Genomic DNA, 19342 nt, shown 5'->3' with positions numbered 1-19342 from the left:
ATCCACTATCATGCTTCCCAGATATTCTGCACTGCTAGGTTGGGTAGGGTTTTGTTTATTTTTAAATAACCACTTCTTTTATGTTGACTAACAAAACATGTCAGCACCTTTTACCATCTCACCATCTATTCCTTTTTTAGGTTCAGTATTGACCAATGGAGCTAATCCCTGAGAACTGACCACTGGAGCTAGTCCCCATTATTTTTTTTATCCTCCACTATCATGTAGATCCAGCAGATGGGACAGAGGACTAGGAGATAGAAGACCTGAGTTCTGTTGACAGCCTTAGTGTGTAACTTTGTGCAAGTCACTCTACTTCAATTTGCCCACAGGAGAAAAGGGCTAATGATACATACTGACCTCAATCAATTTCCTTTGGATCCACAGACTATTAATCGTTGTTGTATTAAGCCTCCAACTGGTTGGAGAAAGTTCAACCTTTGTAAAACATTCTACTCATCTAAGTGCTATTTAATGAGCAGATTTTTCCCTCCTTTACCCAGGAAGCAAGTAATGTCCATCCTGTGGTTATGATGGCTATTTTTGCAGCTGAGAACAATAGCATTACTTCACTCTTCAGTCCTCAGGCACATAGCGAGACCTAAGCATCTCAAACCCAGTCAGGCTTACATGGGGGTGCAGAAACAGGCCCATCAGCACCCCACTCCCCACATGGCATACAACCACCATTCCTTTCAAAATCAAGATCACTCTGTTGCCTGAATGGGAGTCTTCCTGTGGAATCTCCCAAAGAACAGATCAGCACCCACTAGTTGCCCATGGTGAGTAGAAAGTTCTTTTCACCGGCATCAAAGCATATTACAAGCATGTTGGCCAGTATCCACAGAAACAAGTTCCGTCACCCACTGATGGAGTTGATTTTTTCCCATGAAAGTGTATGCTCCAACATATCTGTTAGTCCATAGAATATTGTTGTACCCCTGGAGTTTTCAAGGGGGTTGCACCCCTGGGGAATTTTATGGTAGGGGTAATCTCAGGTGGGTCCTAGCAGTCTCCCACCTGTGCAGGTGAGAGGCTGTATATGCCTGGCTAGGCCCCAGCAGGGTCCCCCAGCCACCCACCCACCCACTCACTCCCCCAACTACAGGGAAAGGAGAATTTCTGCAGAAGGGTGCATATCCAGATGGGTCTCAATTCTTTACTGATGTGAAGGTGGGGTGTGCCCTGGAGAGGGAAGATGAGCAGATCCCTGTCATGGTGGGGGTCAGTATAGGCCAGCTAGAAGAGCAGGGAATGATGGAGAAAGTCCAGACCAAAGTCAGTGTTCGGGGCCTGGCACAAGCATGTGACAGTCTGAGGACTGGGCTGGAGCCTGTGGGGGGAATTAGAATCTGTGTATGTGGAGGGGAGCCTGACTGCAGGAACATCCGTAAGAGGGACAGGATCCAGGGGACTGGGGGGGCAGCAAGGCTGTGGGTCGAGAGGACCGTGTGGAGGAAGCGGTGCGGGGAACCGAGGGCCCAGAGACTAGAGCAGGGAGCGGGACACAAGAAGTTGGGTGTAGCGGGGTTCGCAGGGCCCCGCCGCCGGGCTGCAAGACTTCGGGGAGGGTCCGGAGCGGGACCGCGAGGCGGCGGGAAGGGGGGGATCGGAGCTGGGCCGCGCGGCAGCGGGGTGCCGGAGCAGGAGCCGGAGCGGGAACCGGGGGGGGGGGGGGGGGCATCGGAGCGGGGCCGCGCGGCAGCGGGGAGGGGGACGCCGGGGGGTCGGAGCGGGGCCGCGCGGCGGGGACCGCCGGGGGGTCGGAGCAGGAGCCGGAGCGGGAACCTGGGGGGGGGGGGCATCGGAGCGGGGCCGCGAGGCGGCGGGGAGGGGGACGCCGGGGGATCGGAGCGGGAGCCCGGGGGGGTGGGGCGCGTGGGGCAGGAGCCCGGGGAGGGGGGGTCGGAGCGGGGCCGCGAGGCGGCGGGGAGGGGGGCGCCGGGGCATCGGAGCGGGGCCGCGAGGCGGCGGGGAGGGGGGCGCCGGGGGGGTGGGGCGCGTGGGGCAGGAGCCCGGGGAGGGGGGATCGGAGCGGGGCCGCGCGGCGGCGGGGCCGGAGGCGCGGGGCGGGAGCGGAAGCCGGGGGGTGGGGCGCGAGCCGGGGGAGGGGGATCGGAGCGGGGCCGCGAGGAGGGGGGGCGCGGGGGAACCGGAGCGGGAGCCGGGGGAGGGGGCGCGTGGGGCGGGAGCCCGGGGAGGGGGGGTCGGAGGGGGGCGCCGGGGGAGGGCGGCCGGGCTCGGCCCTTACCCGTCCGGCGAGTACTCCAGGTTGAAGACGGCGCCGTGCGTGCGCGTGCTGAGGTACACGGAGTCGGCGGGCTGGATGGAGCTGTACAGCGCGGTCATGGCCCGGAAGTTGTCGCGCGCCGGCTCTACGAAGAGGCCTCGGCCCAGGCAGCGGCCTCGCAGCCACCCGAAGAGGCTCCCGCCCGGCGCCGCGCTCGGGGCCTGGGGGGAGGCGGGCGGCGACTTCCCCGGCGGCTTCTCGGGGCCGGGCGGCCCCATGGGGGGGGGCGAGGGCGGGGCCGGCGGGGCGGGACCGGGGGGGGCGGCCGCCTCCCCGCGCCGAGCGCTCATCCCGCGCCGCGCCCGGCCGCCAGCATCGCAGCGCGCGGGACGCGTCGGCAGCTGGGCCCGCCCCCCCCAGCGCCGCTTCCGGGGCTGCCCGCCGGAAACCGCTCGCGCGCAGCGACCCGCCCCTTCCTGTCCTCCCCCCCCCCGGCTCCGTGGGGCTCCGCCCTCTGAGGCCGCAAATCCGCGCAGGCGCGAGCCCCGCCCTACCCCGCCTGCGCCTGCGCCCCTGGGGCGCTCGGTCCGGCCCCTCCCCTCGCCCAACAAACGGGACTCCCGCGGAGGCCGGCGGAAGTGAGCGCGGGCGGGGTTGGGGCCGCGGGGCGCTGCCCGGAGCGCGGGGCCGGCCCTGCCCTCGTCGGACGCCCCGGCGAAGCGCCGGCCCCCGGGGTCAGGCTCGGCGGGAGGCAGCCCGGGCCGGGCTGAGCTCCACGCGCTCCTGACGCGTCTTCCGCCGCCGTGACTGCGTGGGCGCAAACCCGCCTGCGGGCGCGCACCGGCCCCAGCCCCAGCCGCGCTCGCCGGGGAACGGGCCGGGCCGGGCCGCTCTGGGTCAGAACGGCCGTGCTCCGCGAGAGCACAGGTCCGTCGCACCCCGCCTCGCGGCTGCCAGCCGCGCTCGCCGCTTCTCCATCGCCAGCCTCATCACTCACAGCGTCCGCGCGTTTCCAGGGGTCTCCTACAAAGGAGAGACCCCCCCGCATCTCACAGCGTCCGCGCGTTTCCAGGGGGTCTCCTACAAAGGAGAGACCCCCTGCATCTCACAGCATCCGCGCGTTTCCAGGGGGTCTCCTACAAAGGAGAGACCCCGCATCTCACAGCGTCCGCGCGTTTCCAGGGGGTCTCCTACAAAGGAGAGACCCCCTGCATCTCACAGCGTCCGTGCATTTCCAGGGGGTCGCCTACAAAGGAGAGACCCCCGCATCTCACAGCGTCCGTGCGTTTCCAGGGGGTCTCCTACAAAGGAGAGACCCCCGCATCTCACAGCGTCCGCGCGTTTCCAGGGGGTCTCCTACAAAGGAGAGACCCCCGCATCTCACAGCGTCCGCGCGTTTTCAGGGGGTCGCCTACAAAGGAGAGACCCCCTGCATCTCACAGCGTCCGTGCATTTCCAGGGGGTCGCCTACAAAGGAGAGACCCCCGCATCTCACAGCATCTGCGCGTTTTCAGAAAGGGTTGTATTTTCCCATCAGTGGGACTGAAAGTCCAGTCAAGGACCGTAACGTTACCTTTAGGTTCAAAGCACACGCAAGGGAAGACACTGAATTTCACAAATATGGGCTTGTGCTGAAAACAGCTCACGCAAGAAAATCACATTTCTTAACTGCTGGAAAGTCGAGGGACGTTGTCCATGATCCAGTTACAGAAGAGACATTTTAGCAAAGTTGTGGAAAAAAAAAGTACATAGAGGAAAGTTAGTTGCAGTGTTGCCAACTGAAAGTTTGTTTTTTTTTTTTTTAAAAGGCCAGACCCAAAAACATTAAAAATCTGGCACTGAACTCAAGAGATTTGACACAACAATAAAGCAGGGGGAGGGGGTGTTGTTCGGCAGCCGTTTTAAGCCTTCAGTGTGCACAAGGGTCATGTTCTCAAGCTTTTCTCTGTAACCAGATGGGCTAGAAGTTTTGTTTTTTAAAGACTGGGATCTCAGATTCTGACACAAGTCCCAACTCCAGCAGATAGGGTTTTAAGAAAAACACCACATACACCACAGGACATTTGATAAAATTGCAAAGGTTCACAGCGCTGTAATCATGCATACAAACACTTGATTCCATTGCCACTCATCCCAAGGGCATCAGAGCAATCCAAAGGAAACACACTTCCCTGTCTATGAATTTCTATAGGCCCTTTATTGCTTGCATGGTACCTGTTCCTGAATTAAAACCTCCCACTGTCATACCTGCACTGCACAACTCTACTCATTCTGGCATTAAGGGCTGATGCAACTCCCAATGAAGAAGCCATGTGGAATACACTGGATTGATTGTGCTATTACAGCAACAATGTTATGTCTTCAGGATCAAATAAGAGTAATTAATAAGGCTGCAAAAGGGTTCATTCCCTTCTCCCCCAACCCTTATTTGTACATTAATCTGTGATCATTAGAAAAATTGCCATGAGAAATTATTATAGACTTTCCCTGTCTGACTATGGTGCCACATATACAAAAGCTGATCTGATCTTTACTTTAACGTTACAGAAAAGTTGCTATGCAGCTAGTTTATGTCACCCAGCCCCCTTGTCACAGTCTAAACAAGTTTTAAGACAGAAGTTTTGACCTTCAGGCTACTTTAGAAATTAAACGTGTTATGACTGACCCATGGTTGAAAACTTGTTCTAGCTTTCTTCATGACGGAGAAAAGTATAAGCAATTTCCCCATCTAATCTCTGCTGGTAACAATCTCCTATTAGTTTGTGTCTGTCTATATATATACACTCAGTAACTAGAAACATTAGCCCCAGCATTAGCGTTTGATATGTTATCACAAGATTGTGGGCAGCCTTAGGGAGTCTCTGTGTTTTCCTTGTCCCTAGCTATTCTGCCCATGCTGTAGAATTCTTCGTTTGGACGTAGGTCTGTAAAATGAGCAATACGATTAGACATGGCAAAAAAGGAGGCAATCATGCCTATATCCCAGGCATCTTCTCGGTCAAAGCCCTGTGCCTCCAGCTTTTGGAAGTGCTCTTCGGTTATGTTTTCTGCACGGCTGACTGCAAGAGCAAACTCCAGCATTGCCTGGTCCCGGTCACTTAGATCGGCCAGTTTCCAATTCACAATAACCTGCAAGAAAGTGGGGAAAAGTGACAGAGAAATGTATACAGAACCCCTGGAACAGTGAAGCTGGGTCAAAAACTTAAGCACTTTTCATTTATTGAGGCTATTGTCATGCTTCTGGAGCGTCTCACAATTGTGACTGCCTGATCTTTGGTCAGATCGCCAGGAAGTAGGGCAAATGCCACAAATTGATGGTGTACACTCAAATTAGATTTCACCATCCCAATAACAAACACACAGTGCTGGGTCACGGTATCATGGTGTCACAGACAGCTCACCAATCTATCCTGCCACCCAGCCAAACAACTTTGTGATAAAAGGCTGTGTAAACCAAAACCCCTATCACAGCAGGTTACTCCCAATCCCAAAAGCTCGGTCACTTACACGGACCCATTTTGTACTCTCACCAAAGAAAACACTGGTAGGCAATTCTCTAGTAAACTAACTAAAGACTCACTACATAAGAAAAGAAGTGAGTTAATAAGAGGCAGAAGCAGGCAAACTACATTGCAGAGAGACAGTAGTATACTAGTTTCCCAAAAGACTTTCAGGGTTGCCCAGAATAACACTGAAAATCTCCATCTTCTTGTCCAGAAATTCCACCCTATTAGAATTCCAACAGTCCAGAGACACAGGATTATGCTTTTGAATCAGTATTTATTAATTTGTGCTCACAAAAGACAGCCTGAGCAATGTCTTCATCCACTGGAGAATTCACCCAGTGAATTTCCATTGCTGAATGCAGTGGCCTTTGCTTTGAAGTGAGCTCTCTTCTTCATTCACACTTCCAAGATTCCAAACACCTTTGATGGGTAATTTAATTACAGGGATGTACACAATGTAAAATGAATGGAATTGCAAACAACAATCCTTCATTAGTGGTCAGGAAGTTTGCACATCAAGTACATTCTCCTCTTACCACCCACTTGTGATGTAGGGTTAAGTAGTTACAGGGCTATGCATAACGTAATGCAATAAAAATCAGTAAGTTATAGATAAATGAAGACTATGCCGTTAACCCTTTCTTTGAACTCAATTAACACTCAATGAATTGGCTGGTGTTGCAGGGTAGCTCTACACTGTCAGCCCAGTAGGGGAGTAAGGTTTTGTAGCCCAAAGTCACTAAGGCAGGTCTAGGCTTCAGGACAGTGGAGTCTAGTAGCCAGAGGCCAAGCAGTGCCCCTTTTCTCCAGGGCAGTAAGTGCCAGTGGCCAGAATCCTAGTAGCCACACCCTTCTTTCCAGGGCAGTACAATTCAATGGCCAGAGTCTACGTCCTGGTCTTTGGCAGCCCAATTCACCTCCCTGCCCATTGGAAGTTTCCATAATATTGCCTAGGGGGACCCTTCTCCCTAGCTTGCATCCAGCCCCTTCTTCCAATGCAGAGGTCCCTTGGCAATCAGTGCGCCTTGCCTCCTTCGACCCAGTGTTTGGCTGAAGTTTGGTTTGAAGTTCACACTGTATCCCACCCAGACTGAACTGAGCTGCTCCCGTTTATCATAGAATCATAGAATGCTAGGACTGGAAGGGACCTTGAGAGGCCATTGAGTCCAGCCCTCAGCCCTCATGGCAGGACCCAGTACTGTCTAGACCATCCCCGATAGACACTTATCCAACCGGTATACTGCGGTTCCAGACAGACCATGCTCAGCAGGGGTGAGGGACCATGGCTTCTGCAGTCTATAACATGGACTTAACTCCCTCCAGCCCTGTGTAGAGTAGGTACAACTCATCAGAGGCTGATCGCACTACAGTATGTTTTGACACTCCTAAATTTCTATGAGCAGCTGAGTAAATTAGCCTGCAGCCCCATCCTGAACCATCACCTGGGCAGACGGCATCACAGCTGTTTTGTTTGCTGGAAGAACAGAGATGTTCACTGGGAAATTTTTCCTCCGAGGAGAGAGATATGCAATGGCAGCAAAGGGGAAGTGAAAGCCAGCATTTCCCTAGATTGGCCACTGATTCTGGGGACCCCAGCTTGAGACAGCAGCACAGCTGACTATCAGAACTGCAGCGGAGATAATGGAAGCTGTAGGCTGCTCAGCACATCTGAAAAACCTGGTCTGGCCCAGTTCAGGCAGGCCACCAGCCAGTATCAAGCTGTAGGGCAATACAGGTGTGGCTTTGCCCCCACCCTTCCATTCTAGCACCAACTGGAGTTTTACTATAATGGAGAACTCTTCCTGCATGCCCTGCCCCTGGCTTCTGTGGTAGAGCAGGAGCTCTTTTATTTCAAATCTATTGCCGCCTCCTCTGGCAGACCCTCGGTGCCCTGGAACTGTAGCAGTACTGCTGAGCACACAGAAGCCACACAGAGGCGACCAGACACAGCCAGCATGCTGCAGCTCACTGCTTTGCAGCTGCTCTTTCCACAGCACAGCTGGGAGCGAGTAGTGATGTTACTGGCCATTTCCTACACAAATTGTTTGATGGACACCCCCCCCCCGGGTGGGAAGCGGAAGGAGGTTTACTTTGCTCTGAACCCCACCAGAGAAGCCATGCACATAGGCTGTTTCCCTGGGCTATATAGCAGTGCTTGGGATCCGTTCCTCAGAAAGTAACATTCAGAGCCTCCCGTCACTAGAGGAGTGCTAACGGAGCAGTGCAAGAAGGCTTCAGTGCTTCTCCAATGTTGCAGATGGATTAAACAAGTCCCCCACCAAAGCTCCCTTCTAAATTCTGCATTAGTCTCTTGTGTTGGCTGTTCAGAGAAGATAACCCAGACATGGGTGGAGAAACCAAAGGACTAGCTTGGAGAAAGGGAGCTACTGTATCAGGCCTCCATCCTTCACACAGCCCCAGTGGGCACAATCCGCATGGAACAGATTGTAGGATTAGAACCTTGCACATTGTCAGCAGCCAGGAAAAGAAGAGATTTTCCCCCCGCCACCCCAGGGCTGCTTACAACGCAGTTACGGCATATGCCCTTTTGTTCTGAAGTGTTCATTACAGAGGTTAAAAAACAAATAAATAATGCTACCCACCTGATCAGCCAAAGATGGCTTTTTAGAATATATCCGATGTAAAGCACTGTGTGCGATTACGCAGTAGGGACATTTGTTAACAATGCTTGTAGCCACTACAATAAGTTCTTTGTCAGCCTTGCTGAGTCTTCCTGTGGAGGGAAAATAATCAATCTAAGGGGGATTTCTTGCTGAAGCTTCTCATTTAATTATAAAAAAGCACACAGCTCCATGGTACTGGGAAATAACAGATGCTGTAAAATCATTGATTGTCAAGTACTGAAGCATGCCAAGAAAAGTACATAGGAAAGCATACAGAGAGACATCTTGAGTACAGAGGTACTGGAACAGTGTGTACAGTGGGGGTGGGGCTGAGAGCCAATGCACCACACTGTAACCCTGTCTATGATGGAAACCACTTCAAGACCCCCAGTAGTCTTCACTCAGGCAAAACTCCTATTTAAGTAGTAACAGGGAAGGAGCAGTGTTAGTCTATATACTACCAAAACAAAACAGCAGTCAAGTAGCACTTTAAAGACTAACAAAATAATTTATTAGGTGAGCTTTGGTGGGACAGACTATGGTCTGAAGAAGTGGGTCTATCCCCCGAAAGCTCACCTAATAAATTATTTTGTTAGTCTTTAAAGTGCTACTTGACTGCTGTTTTGTTTTAATCCTATTTAAGTGTTGATGGAGCAAGGACTGGATGTCTGATTCACAATTAGGGCCCCAACATTTAATCAAAAGTAATTTTACTCACGTAAGTAGTTAGTGGAACTGCCAATTAGTCCTACTGACTTCTCACATAAGTAAAAATACTCATGTGCCTAAATATTCGCAACATGCAGGATCTTAATCAGTACTTTTCTGTATCGGTTTCAGAGCCAAACGATTAATAAGTTTGCATCGTCTTACTGGAACCCTTAACTCTCAACATGAATTTGTTCTTATAGGCAAATGCAGTGTTGCAGCCTTACTCGCCAAGGGGCTTGGGGAGGTTCATTTCTGCACAGAAGGCCAACTAGAGATGAGGCTCTCCTGAAGTTGGTAGGTTTGAGATCATGTTTTATAACCACCATCACCAAGCCTCCTGAGAGTCTGACCTTCTCAGTAATTGCTGGCAGGTGTCTGAACACCAGGGGCAGACTGAAGGCCTTGAAATGGGACTTCAGCTGTGATAAGAGTTAACTGTAATCTCAAGATATACATCCGCAAGCCACACACAGTCAGGTTCTCAAGACAAACCATCAATTTTGGCAGCATTTTATTTCTTTTTCTAGCCCTATGTTTGGGAAGACTGCCTTCTACATGGAAGCCTACATAACACTACTGCCCTGAGCCCACTTCTGCAGCTGCTGACTCCCCATGCCTCAGATGGACAAAATAAAACTCTGGTCAGTTTCATTTTCACTGCTGCTTTCAGAAACCTGTAGGCAGCCATGACACCAAGGAAAATCCTATCCATGTCACACTGCAGACTGCTGGCTCCTGGCCCAAGCAATAGAGGTGTGAGGCAACAGGTTCCGTTTCTTTTACGCCAGTAGGAGGCAGGCAGGCCAAGCTAAGGCTTGAGGCAAAAGCTCTATAGTGAGCAGAGAGAGAGACACCCATTCAGTGTTAGAAAAAGGAAACTCCTTTTGAGATTTTTTTTCCGTAGTAGACACTGGAGTTGCTGATTGGAGACTTTGGAGTGGAGGGTAGAGGAGAATGAAAAATAAAGCTCCACCCAGAATGGGTGAGAGAGCAGAAGTCAAGCTTACCAGGCAGTTACTAGCTGGCCACTTTTGCAAAATATGAACCCTTAAGCCAAGAGCAAGGAGAACACCATGGTAGGAGATGCAACCCCCTTCCAAAAGGTGCAGTCACCCACCAGAACATTGTCCTTGTACCCTACTGACATCTCAACTGCTGAAAACACAACTCTTCTAGATCTGCCGCCAGCTAAGAGGGATTGGATCTGGTTTTTAAGCCAGTAGCAGTCGGGTCAAATTTTCAAGGGGTCTTCAGAAATTCTGATTTTATGAAAATATCTTAGTACAATATTTTCTAAAGATTTCCATGTGATCTGAGCAGTTCTCTATGCACATTACCACACAGCACTTGGTTAAAACCCCCCATTCAGTACTGGAAGAGCTGATGGGCACCTCTATTTTAAGTACAGAAACCCTCAGGTGTATCCTGCAGCCTTACTGCTTCCAGTGACTGCTGCAAAAGGTGTAGCACATAATTACTACCCCCCACATGATAGGGGTAACTTTGCTGGCTTAGAAATGCACCAAGCAGAACACTGAGTAACTGGGCAGCCCTGCTTGCTGATAGGTGGTTCTGAACCCAGGACTGTCAGTGCTAAACGCAACAGCCTTCGATATTATTTGAGCTGGAAGCACCAGAAGAGACAACCGCCATGTGGGCCAGCCAGACCTCACACAGGCTGCTTCTACACTCTCACTCTCCCATCAGAGGTTCCATGGTAATGAAGCAATTTGAGGTAGGCTAATGAGGTGCTAATCTGCATATTCAGCACCTCATTAGCATAATGGCAGCCATGCGAATTTCAAAGTGCAGACTTCGAATTGCAGACTGACAGTGACGATGGGAGCAGCGTAGAAATAAGCGCCTGGCTTCGACATTCCCTTACTCCCACAGAACTAGATTGGAGTAAGGGAATTTTGAAGTGGGCCACTTATCTCGACGCTGCCCCCTTCGTCACTATCAATCTGCAATTCCAGGTCTGCACTTCGAAATTTGCACAGCTGCCATTATGCTAATGAGGTGCTGAATATGCATGCTAGTGCCTCATTATCCTGCTTTGAATTGCCTCAGTACCATGTCCCCTCCAACGGGAGTGGGTGAGTGTAGAAGCAGCCTGAGTGTGGGTTACACCACTGCATCCTGGCTATAACTCTCCAGTCTAGGTGAAGAGGACATGCAGAATTCAGAGCCAAGCCCCACATTTCAGCAACTTCTGACCTACAAAGCCAGAGGCAGTTTCAAGGCTGCTGCAAGCTTACCTCTCTCTTTGTTCATGATGGCATTGTAATACGCGAAGAATGCTCGGAATTCCGCAGGCCGATGAGACATCACGCTGAACACATTGGGCAGAAATCCACTCTGTTCCAGGGTTAAAGGAAAGAGAAGTTAATGGCCGTGCCCTTCCTAGGGAGAGCACACGCTACAGACACTCCAGGTGGGAAGCACCTGTGATGGAGCTGATCGGCCCTGCGCTGGTTCGTGACGGAATTAATGAGACTACTATCCTCTGCACTGCGGACTAACATACTGAGGAAAGCCTGGGGACCAGCTAATCCTGCTTCCGAAGGAGATGGCCTTGGGGGCTACTCAGAAACAAGTGTAGAGACCTACACCTCTTTCAGAGAGGCATGCTGAGTTCCAGCCCAAGCTTGAGGCAACCCCTGACCTGGCAGAGGTGACAATGGGGCCCAGGAAGACTGTCAAAAGAAACCAACAACCCAAACCCTGAGGAGAAGGGCAGGTCCCGCTGAGATCCTGAGCATGAGCCTGAGTCCTGAGCTCACTGTTTGCCTTGGTTTTCATGCACTCTAGTGCCCTGGAAAGGGCTGCACCCCAGAGTGCCCCAGCATGCTGCTCAGGACTGGAGTAAGGGGGACAGCTGACTGTCAGAGACTCTCGGCTGGGTGGGCCACACAGGGGAGCTCCAACACGTCAGCCTGTGCCATGTTTTGCTGAAATCATGACTTCCGGAGGGCCCCATGCTACCACAAATCATTCAGAGCCAGCCAGGTGCAGAGGCAGAAATACTGCTGCTGTTTCCTCTGGCAGTCAGACCCAGGGGGGCCTGTTCGCTCCCATACGAGAGACTAAAAGGGAGAACCACAAGCCCGGAGCAGGGAGAGAGGGGAAATGCAGGAGAAGATGCTACAGACCACCCGACTCAACAGGAAGTTGTGACACCTGAAAAAGAGGAACAAGCCTGGCAGACTCCAGCACGGCCACTGTCACATGCAGGCAAGAGGGAGCAGAGACTTTAGCCTGGTAAGAAAAAGCCAGGAGCTGGTGGCCCAAGGCTCCCAGGGAAGCCCAGCTAAGTCCTTCCTGGGCTGGGCTGGGAGAGAGGGAACAGAAGCGGCTCAGGCAGGACAGAGAGGGGTTCTGGGGAACACGGCAGAGAAACAGGAAGTGGGAAGGAGCAGACCGATGCAGGGCGTAGAGAAAAGGAGACAAGCAGCCTTGCTCTCTGCTGCTTTGCCCCTTGCGTAGTGGCTTGCAACACATACACCCCTTTAGTGCACAAGCATCTCACGCTCACCAGCTTGGGGGGAAGGTGAAAAACAAGGAAGATAAAAATCTCGGCAGCTTTTCTCAATGTAGCACCAAATATCGGAAAAGGCCATCTGGGGTCAGATGTAACGCCGCCACCCCCTTTTCCCTAACAAAACAAACTGGGAAGCAGGACCCAGGGGAGTGGAGCTGGCTGCCCTCTGCAGCTAGAGGCCACCAGAACAAAGGAGGTGGACAGCGATCAAGCCAAACCACCAAATATTTCTCAAAGGGCCAGATCCAGGGGTGACTGGTGCCTGTGGGGGACAGGAGGTGCAGGGGGCATTTGGGGACCACCCATTTAGCAATGAGGCGGAGGGAAGGGAGTGCCTCCCAAGTGCTGCTATGCATCGCTAATGGCCTGGCCCTGCAATACAATGGTCCCCCTGGATGGATTCTGCAGAACTCCACAGGGGCTGATCTGGGACCTGTCTCTTGGCATTGGCCAAACTCAGCAGCTGAGAGGTTCTCTCAGCCAACTCTTCTTACCTTCCTCTCCACTTCTTCCATGAGCTCCACTATATCGTAGGGCAGGTCTTTCTTGTTGGGGACCAGGTAGCGCCCCCTTGGCCTGGTGGCGTTCCCTGTCTGTGCACCGTAGGCCCGGCTTGCAGCTGCCCTTTGCGCCCCACCCCAGAGGCTCCTGGGCCCCAGGAGAGGCGGCGGCTGAAGAAAGAGGGAGGGGTGCAGTTAGGTTAGCCAGCAGGTTGGTTCTTAGCTCCGTTTCTGGGACACAATCAGAACTTAACGCGTAGCTTCCTGGCCTAACGGATGGGACACTTTGTAGAATTCGTGCAAACCACAGTCGTTGCTAGATCACAATCACAATCACCGTGACAGCCCACACAACCCACCCTCAGGAAACCCCACAGCCCAGTGTGCAAGGCTGGGCCGGCTGACCTGGTGCCTGACCTTCAGGAACCCACGCTGTGTCTCTTCCACCCTAATTAGACGGTAAGCACCTCAGGGCAAGGACTCTCTCTCAGGGTGTGTTCGTACAGCTCCTAGCACAATGGGGCCCTGATCTCCGCTGGGACCTCCAGCACTATTGCAATAATGCTGCCATGACAATGCCTAGGTGCTATCTTCGCTCTCTCCACTTGCACACGGTGTCCTCTTAGAAGTTGCAGAGCAGTTTCTTCGAACTACTAGAACACAAGCCCATCACTGCAATGCTCTACAAGAAAGTAAGACCTCAATTAACCAAAACAAACGATGATATCAGTAAAGGGTTACATTTGCCCTTGCGTATGAGCACCATCCTCAGGCAAATGCCTCTGCAGCCTAGAGAAAACATCCCAGCTGTGTGGGCCAAGAATTCTGGGTTCAAATTCTGGTCAGGCCCTGTCCCTGGGATTTGCATCAAGGCCAATGGACCTGTGCCCATTCACGCCTAGGATAGAGTTAATGTACCGGCATTTAGCTGACACTATGGAAAAAGCAGCATGAGTTTGCTTTAGAAATGTTGGTGCAATGAACTGGCCTGAAAGACTTCCCCCAGTCAAGGAATGAGCCAAGGGCTTCCTGGACTCAGTATTTTAACAAAATCCCTCCCAATGCTAAGGAAAGGGGCGCCGCCAGCCAAAGCACAATGAACTGCTGAAAACTGAGCGGCATCAAAATGCAATTACCACCCCACTGGGACAGGGTTACTTCTACCAGGGTCACATCCCTCAGTTCACAACTCTGCTGCCACTAGATGGTGCAGCTTTGCTTCTGGAAGCCACATCTATTAGGCCTAGCCGTGAGGTAGCACTCTTCAGCTGTGTAGCTGAAAGTGTTTTCAAAGTACCATTATCCCCATTCTCAAGATGGGGAAACTGAGGCAGAGGTGAAGGGGCACAGAGCTCAGATAGTCAGTCAGTAAGTAGCACAGCTAGGAATAGCATTTAGATCCCCCTTGTTCCTGCCACTGAAAATCATGAAACCAGAAACAAGTAATAATCCACACACACCTGCAACCTAGAGCCTCCTTATTACTTCTATACTGTATAACCCAGAGCCTCCTGTAGAAATGCACTGGCTACCATCATATCACCACTTTGAAATTAAAATTGCATACTGCTTAGATTGTAGGCATCTGAGGCCTCTTCCTTCACTGCATACAGCACCTCACACAATGCGTCCTGGTCCACGAGTGAGACTCAGTTACCATTCCAATACTAATTACTGCTATTAGCCAGGAAAGAAGTCTGCCTGGATTTCTTGAAACAGTAAAACAACTCTCACTGGCAGTTACATCCTGACGTGCAATTTGAAATCCTTCTCCAGGTGATTCACAAATACAGCAGTGCATGTAAATAATAAAATAAGTAAGAGAAACTGGGGCAACAATGTGTGTAGTAATATTATTAGACAATGACTGCAGCCACCCAAACGGGAGTATGCAAAGTACCATTGCACGTACAGTTGCAAAACTGAGCACGCACATCTGCGGCAATAAAAATGAAGATTTATGGGTCTAATTCCTACTTCTAAACACAACATTTAAAAAGCTGAATTAATAAACCCTCAGCAACATCACCACTTGTCCAAAGGAAAAGTAGCAGCAGTTCACCAGTAAACTAAATTTGCCCTTTGTTCAGAAGATTTTGTGGTGTTCTGATGGGGGGGCTGGGGAGCAAACAAGGAAGAGAGCCAATTGCTATCTACACAAGGGTGCTTTGAAAAATAGCCCTGACATCTGCAACTGAATGTGCCTTCACACATTTCATCTGACAGAAGAACGGCAATCTCAGCAACGGGAGGCCACGGGGGTCAACCCTGTAAGCTTCCACACTTGTGCGAGTGAGCAGCACTGCAACACTTGAACCTCGGGGGTACTGAGGGCAGAAAGGATACGGCCATGCTGCACGAAGTGTTCCACTTACTACTGGAAGCACAGGAACAGAGAGGTGGCTGCGTTAGTCTGTATTCTAACAAAACAAACCAGCTCCACGGGGCACTTTAAAGCCGAACCAAACTGATTTATTCGGTGATGAGCTTCGGCGGGACAGACCCACTTGTTCGGGTCTGTAGCATTTCCAGTCCAGAGCCAGACAGACAGTGCGGCGCTCCAAAGAAAGGGCAATAAAACCTGACAAGTCAAATACATAGAACTGGGGGGCGGCTGGTAAGTGTTTTGCACAAGACAATCCTGAACATCAAAGGAAGGGAGCCAGGCCTGGCAATGCGTGAGATAACTGCTGCCCCTGCTCATACCAAGTGCTACTGTTCCAGCCTGTCCCACGTCATCCACATCGGCAGAAATTTCAATTATGATCATATGAAAAGAAGCCCTTTCAGCACACGTCAGACATAAGCCTGTGGAGTGTGAAACCTTTGCTGAGTGGTTTATAAATGCGAACACACAGACAACAAACAGGAACATATTTCAACATGTTTCATGAGCTGGGTGAGCGCCGATCGTGCTGCACCGCCCCCGCCAGGAAATTTCACCCCCCAAAGGGGCCCACGCCCCACTTTGCTCCAACCCCCCCCCACTGGAACTGACAGACTCAGAATGGCAATTAGCTCTACCTGCTTACAGTGGCACTTCCCACCATGCACCCATTAACCAACCATGGAGGCGGGGGCTGCGGGCCCCTAGGAGGGCCAGGACAGCAGGCAGCTGACTCTGGCCGATCAAAGGCCAACGACTAGCCAAGCAGCAGCCTCCTGCTCCGCCAGGTCCGGGCTGAGCAAAGGCCCAGCGGGCAGCGAGGTTACAGAGACGCAGCGCAGCACACACCAGGCTTAGAGTCTTGCTGGTACCAGTGACGCCTGGCTCTGACAGAGATGAGCGGCTGGCTCCTTCCGCCAGGGAGCTGATAAGCGCCACTGCCCCTGCGACCTCTGAGCCCTCAGAGACTCCTCCAGCCACAACCTGGAACCGCTGCAGCCATCCAGTGCACCCCTTGCACTCAGGGCAGACTAAGCACCATGGCTGCTGAAGGCTGCACGGACAGGCCTGGCCCCAGCAGCCTGCACGGGGAACATGGTAGTGGCACACCACCACCGCAGGGCTGGTATGGAGCTGAGCTCCGAAGCACAGCAAACCTGCCAGAGCAGGGCTCTGCCCATGCAGCCAGCACCATCCAGCGCCACAGGGCAGGGCAGCAGGACTGGCAGCAAGGGGAGCGGGCTGGGGGAGAGGGTACTGACCCCACAGGCCTCAGAGGGTTTGGCAACAATAGGGGGATATGGGTCTGGCCCCACAGGGCAGGGCAGGGCAGGCAGTGGGGGACATGGGACTGACCCAGCAGGGCAAGGTGCGGGTCTGACAGCGGGGATGAGCTGAGGGTCTGGTGGGGCAGGGCAGCTGGCAGCGGGGGAGCAGTTTGGGCTACGAGGGGGGATGGGCTTGTAGTGGGAGCTAGTCACGCAGGGAAGCTGGGGTGGGGGGCTGGCTCCGCGTGTCGAGAGGGGTTGGCAGTGAGGAGGAAGGCTCTGCAAGTCAGGGGCGGGTGCTGGCAGCGAGGGCTGGCTTGACAGATTGCGGGGCTGGTGGAGGGGCCTGGCCCCGCAGGTCAAGGGGGATGATAGCATGGAGGAGGCTGGCTCTGCTGGCCAGGGAGCTGGTAGTGGGGGAGGCTGGTCCCGTAGGCTGGCCGGGGGTGGGGGGCTGGAAACAGGGGTGCTGGTAATAGGGGGGGCTGGCCAGGGACTGGGGAACTGGAAGCTGGCAGGTGCTGGCTCCGTAGGTGGGAGCTGGTAATGGGGGAAACTGGCTGGAGGGTGGTAACGGGGGGCTGGCCCCACAAGCAGGGGGCTAGTAATTGTGGGGGGGGGCTGGCAAGGGGGTTGGTAACACAGGGAAGGTTGGCTCTGCAGGCAGAGAGGGGACTGGTAACCAGGGGGCTAGCCAGGGTCTGGGGGGCATGGTAACAGGAGGAGGCCCCACAGGCAGGGGGCTAGCAGCGGGGAGGCTGGCTCTGCAGGTGTGGGGACTGGTAACGAGGAGCTGGCCCCGCAGGCAGGAGGCTGGTAATTGGGGCGGGGGGGGGGGGGCTGGCAGTGGGGTTGGTTGCACAGAGGAGGCTGGCTCTGAAGGTGCGGGGGGCTGGTAACGGGGGGAGCTGGTAGTGGGGGGGCTGGCAACAAGCAGGGGGCTGGCTGGGGTCAGGGGGGCTCATAACCAGGGGGCTGGCAACTGGGGATGCTGGCTGGTAACTGGGGTCTGGCCCTGCAGGTGGGAGCTGGTAACCGGGGCAGCTGGCCCCACAGGTAGGAGCTGGTGGCCGGGGGCTGGCTGGGGTCAGGGGGACTAGTAGCCGGGAGGGCTGGTAGCCAGAGGCTGGGGGGGCTGGTAAGTGGGGGGGTGGCCGGGGTCAAGGGCTTGTAGCTGGGGGCTGGCCGGGGTCTAGGGGTGCTGGCCAGGGTCGGTGGGGCTGGGGAACTAGTAACCGGGAGCTGGTAGCTGGTAACCAGGAGGCAGCTAACAGGGGGGCTGAGGGAGCTGGTAACTAGGGGCTGGTAGCTGGGAGGCTGGCAGCCAGGAGGCTGGCAGCCAGGTGCTGGCCAGGGTCAGCGGGGCTGGAAAACTGGTAACCAGGGGGCTGGGGAGGCCGGCCTGGGTCGGGTAGGCTGGTAGCCAGGGGGCTGGCTAGCGAGCTGGTAACCGGGGCGCTGGCCAGGGTTGGGGGGTCTGGGAGCCAGTACCCAGAGGGCTGGTAGCTGGGGGGGGGCTGGAAGCTGGGGGGTAGGAGCTGGAAGCCAGGGGGCTGGGAGCCGGGAGCCCGTGGCTGGAAGCTGGTGGGCTGGGGGGCTGGGGGCTGGGGGGCTGGGAGCCGGGGGGCTGGGAGCCCGTGGCTGGAAGCTGGTGGGCTGGAAGGTGGGAGCCGGGGGGGGGCTGGAAGCTGGTGGGCTGGGAGCCGGGGGGCTGGAAGGTGGGAGCCGGGGGGGCTGGAAGCTGGTGGGCTGGAAGGTGGAAGCCGGGGGGGGGGCTGGAAGGTGGAAGCCCGTGGCTGGAAGCTGGTGGGCTGGGAGCTGGGGGGCTGGGAGCCGGGGGGCTGGAAGGTGGGAGCCGGGGGGGGCCTGGAAGCCGGGGGGGGGCTGGAAGGTGGGAGCCGGGGGGGGGCCTGGAAGCCGGGGGGGGGCTGGAAGGTGGGAGCCGGGGGGGGGCCTGGAAGCCGGGGGGGGGCTGGAAGGTGGGAGCGGGGGCGGGGCTGGGAGCCGGGGGGGGCTGGAAGCTGGGGGGCTGGGAGGTGGGAGCCGGGGGGTGGCCCCGCAGGTGGGGGGCTACCGGGAGGGTCTGCGCAGCCCGTGGAACCCCAGCCGGAGGCCCGGCCCGGCCCAGCCCCCGCGGCTGCACTCACCGGGGCGCGGCGCGGCCGCAGCAGGCGGAGGAGCGGCCCCTCCATGGCGCGGGCGGGCGAGGCTGGCCGGGCGGCGGCGGCGGACACAGCGCAGCGCAGCGCAGCCCCGCCCCGCCGAGGGGACCTGAGGGCGGGGCGGGCTCTGGGGGCGGGGGCAAAGCGAGGGCAGCGGGCGAGCCGTGTTACTGAGCATGCGCGCGCGGCCCGCACCCAGCGCGGGGCCCGATCCTGGCCCCCTCCCCCCCAGCGCCTTTCCCCGGGGCCGGGCGGGAGCAGCGCGTCTCGCGCTCCGCGTCGCTCCCGGCAGCTCCAGCAGCGACCTCCGGCGCGGAGCCCCCCGCCCCGCGGCCAGCGAGCTCCGCGCCGGGGCTGCCCGGCTCTGCCCCGCCAGGCACGTGCTGTGCCCGGGGGGACGCCGGCCGCAGGCTG

General features: G+C 55.1%; 2 protein-coding genes across 3 annotated transcripts in view; both read right to left on the bottom strand.

The window, feature by feature from the left end:
* DCAF10 (DDB1 and CUL4 associated factor 10) overlaps window positions 1–2661 on the bottom strand; it is a 28399-nt gene extending 25738 nt beyond the window's left edge. For both annotated transcript variants that reach the window (XM_074994507.1, XM_074994508.1), the window contains exon 1: window positions 2252–2661. In XM_074994507.1, the coding sequence (XP_074850608.1) occupies window positions 2252–2580 (329 nt within the window). In that variant the 5' untranslated portion in view covers window positions 2581–2661. The remainder of the gene's footprint in view (window positions 1–2251) is intronic.
* A 1394-nt stretch (window positions 2662–4055) lies between these two features.
* On the bottom strand, window positions 4056–19071 carry LOC142012976 (uncharacterized). Its single transcript, XM_074994006.1, has 5 exons — window positions 18914–19071; window positions 13107–13283; window positions 11330–11429; window positions 8340–8470; window positions 4056–5359 (listed from the first exon to the last, which is right to left on the bottom strand). Exons 1-5 carry the CDS (start codon window positions 18956–18958, stop codon window positions 5081–5083), a joined length of 732 nt encoding a protein of 243 aa, XP_074850107.1. The 5' UTR covers window positions 18959–19071; the 3' UTR covers window positions 4056–5080.
* Between the last annotated feature and the right edge of the window lie 271 nt (window positions 19072–19342).

Source organism: Carettochelys insculpta, chromosome 5 (assembly GCF_033958435.1).
Source record: "Carettochelys insculpta isolate YL-2023 chromosome 5, ASM3395843v1, whole genome shotgun sequence".
In the NCBI taxonomy this organism is placed as follows: Eukaryota; Metazoa; Chordata; order Testudines; family Carettochelyidae; genus Carettochelys; species Carettochelys insculpta.
Note: the sequence above shows the minus strand (reverse complement) of the source record. Positions and strands in the feature narration are given on the sequence as shown.

Excerpts from the sequence above, each read along its gene's own strand:
- LOC142012976 (XM_074994006.1), bottom strand. The coding sequence starts at position 18,958 with ATGGAGGGGCCGCTCCTCCGCCTGCTGCGGCCGCGCCGCGCCCCG. Across the intron at positions 13,284-18,913 it reads TGCGGCCGCGCCGCGCCCCG|CCGCCGCCTCTCCTGGGGCC; the intron begins GTGAGTGCAGCC and ends CTCTTTCTTCAG. Across the intron at positions 8,471-11,329 it reads CATCATGAACAAAGAGAGAG|GAAGACTCAGCAAGGCTGAC; the intron begins GTAAGCTTGCAG and ends TTCCCTCCACAG.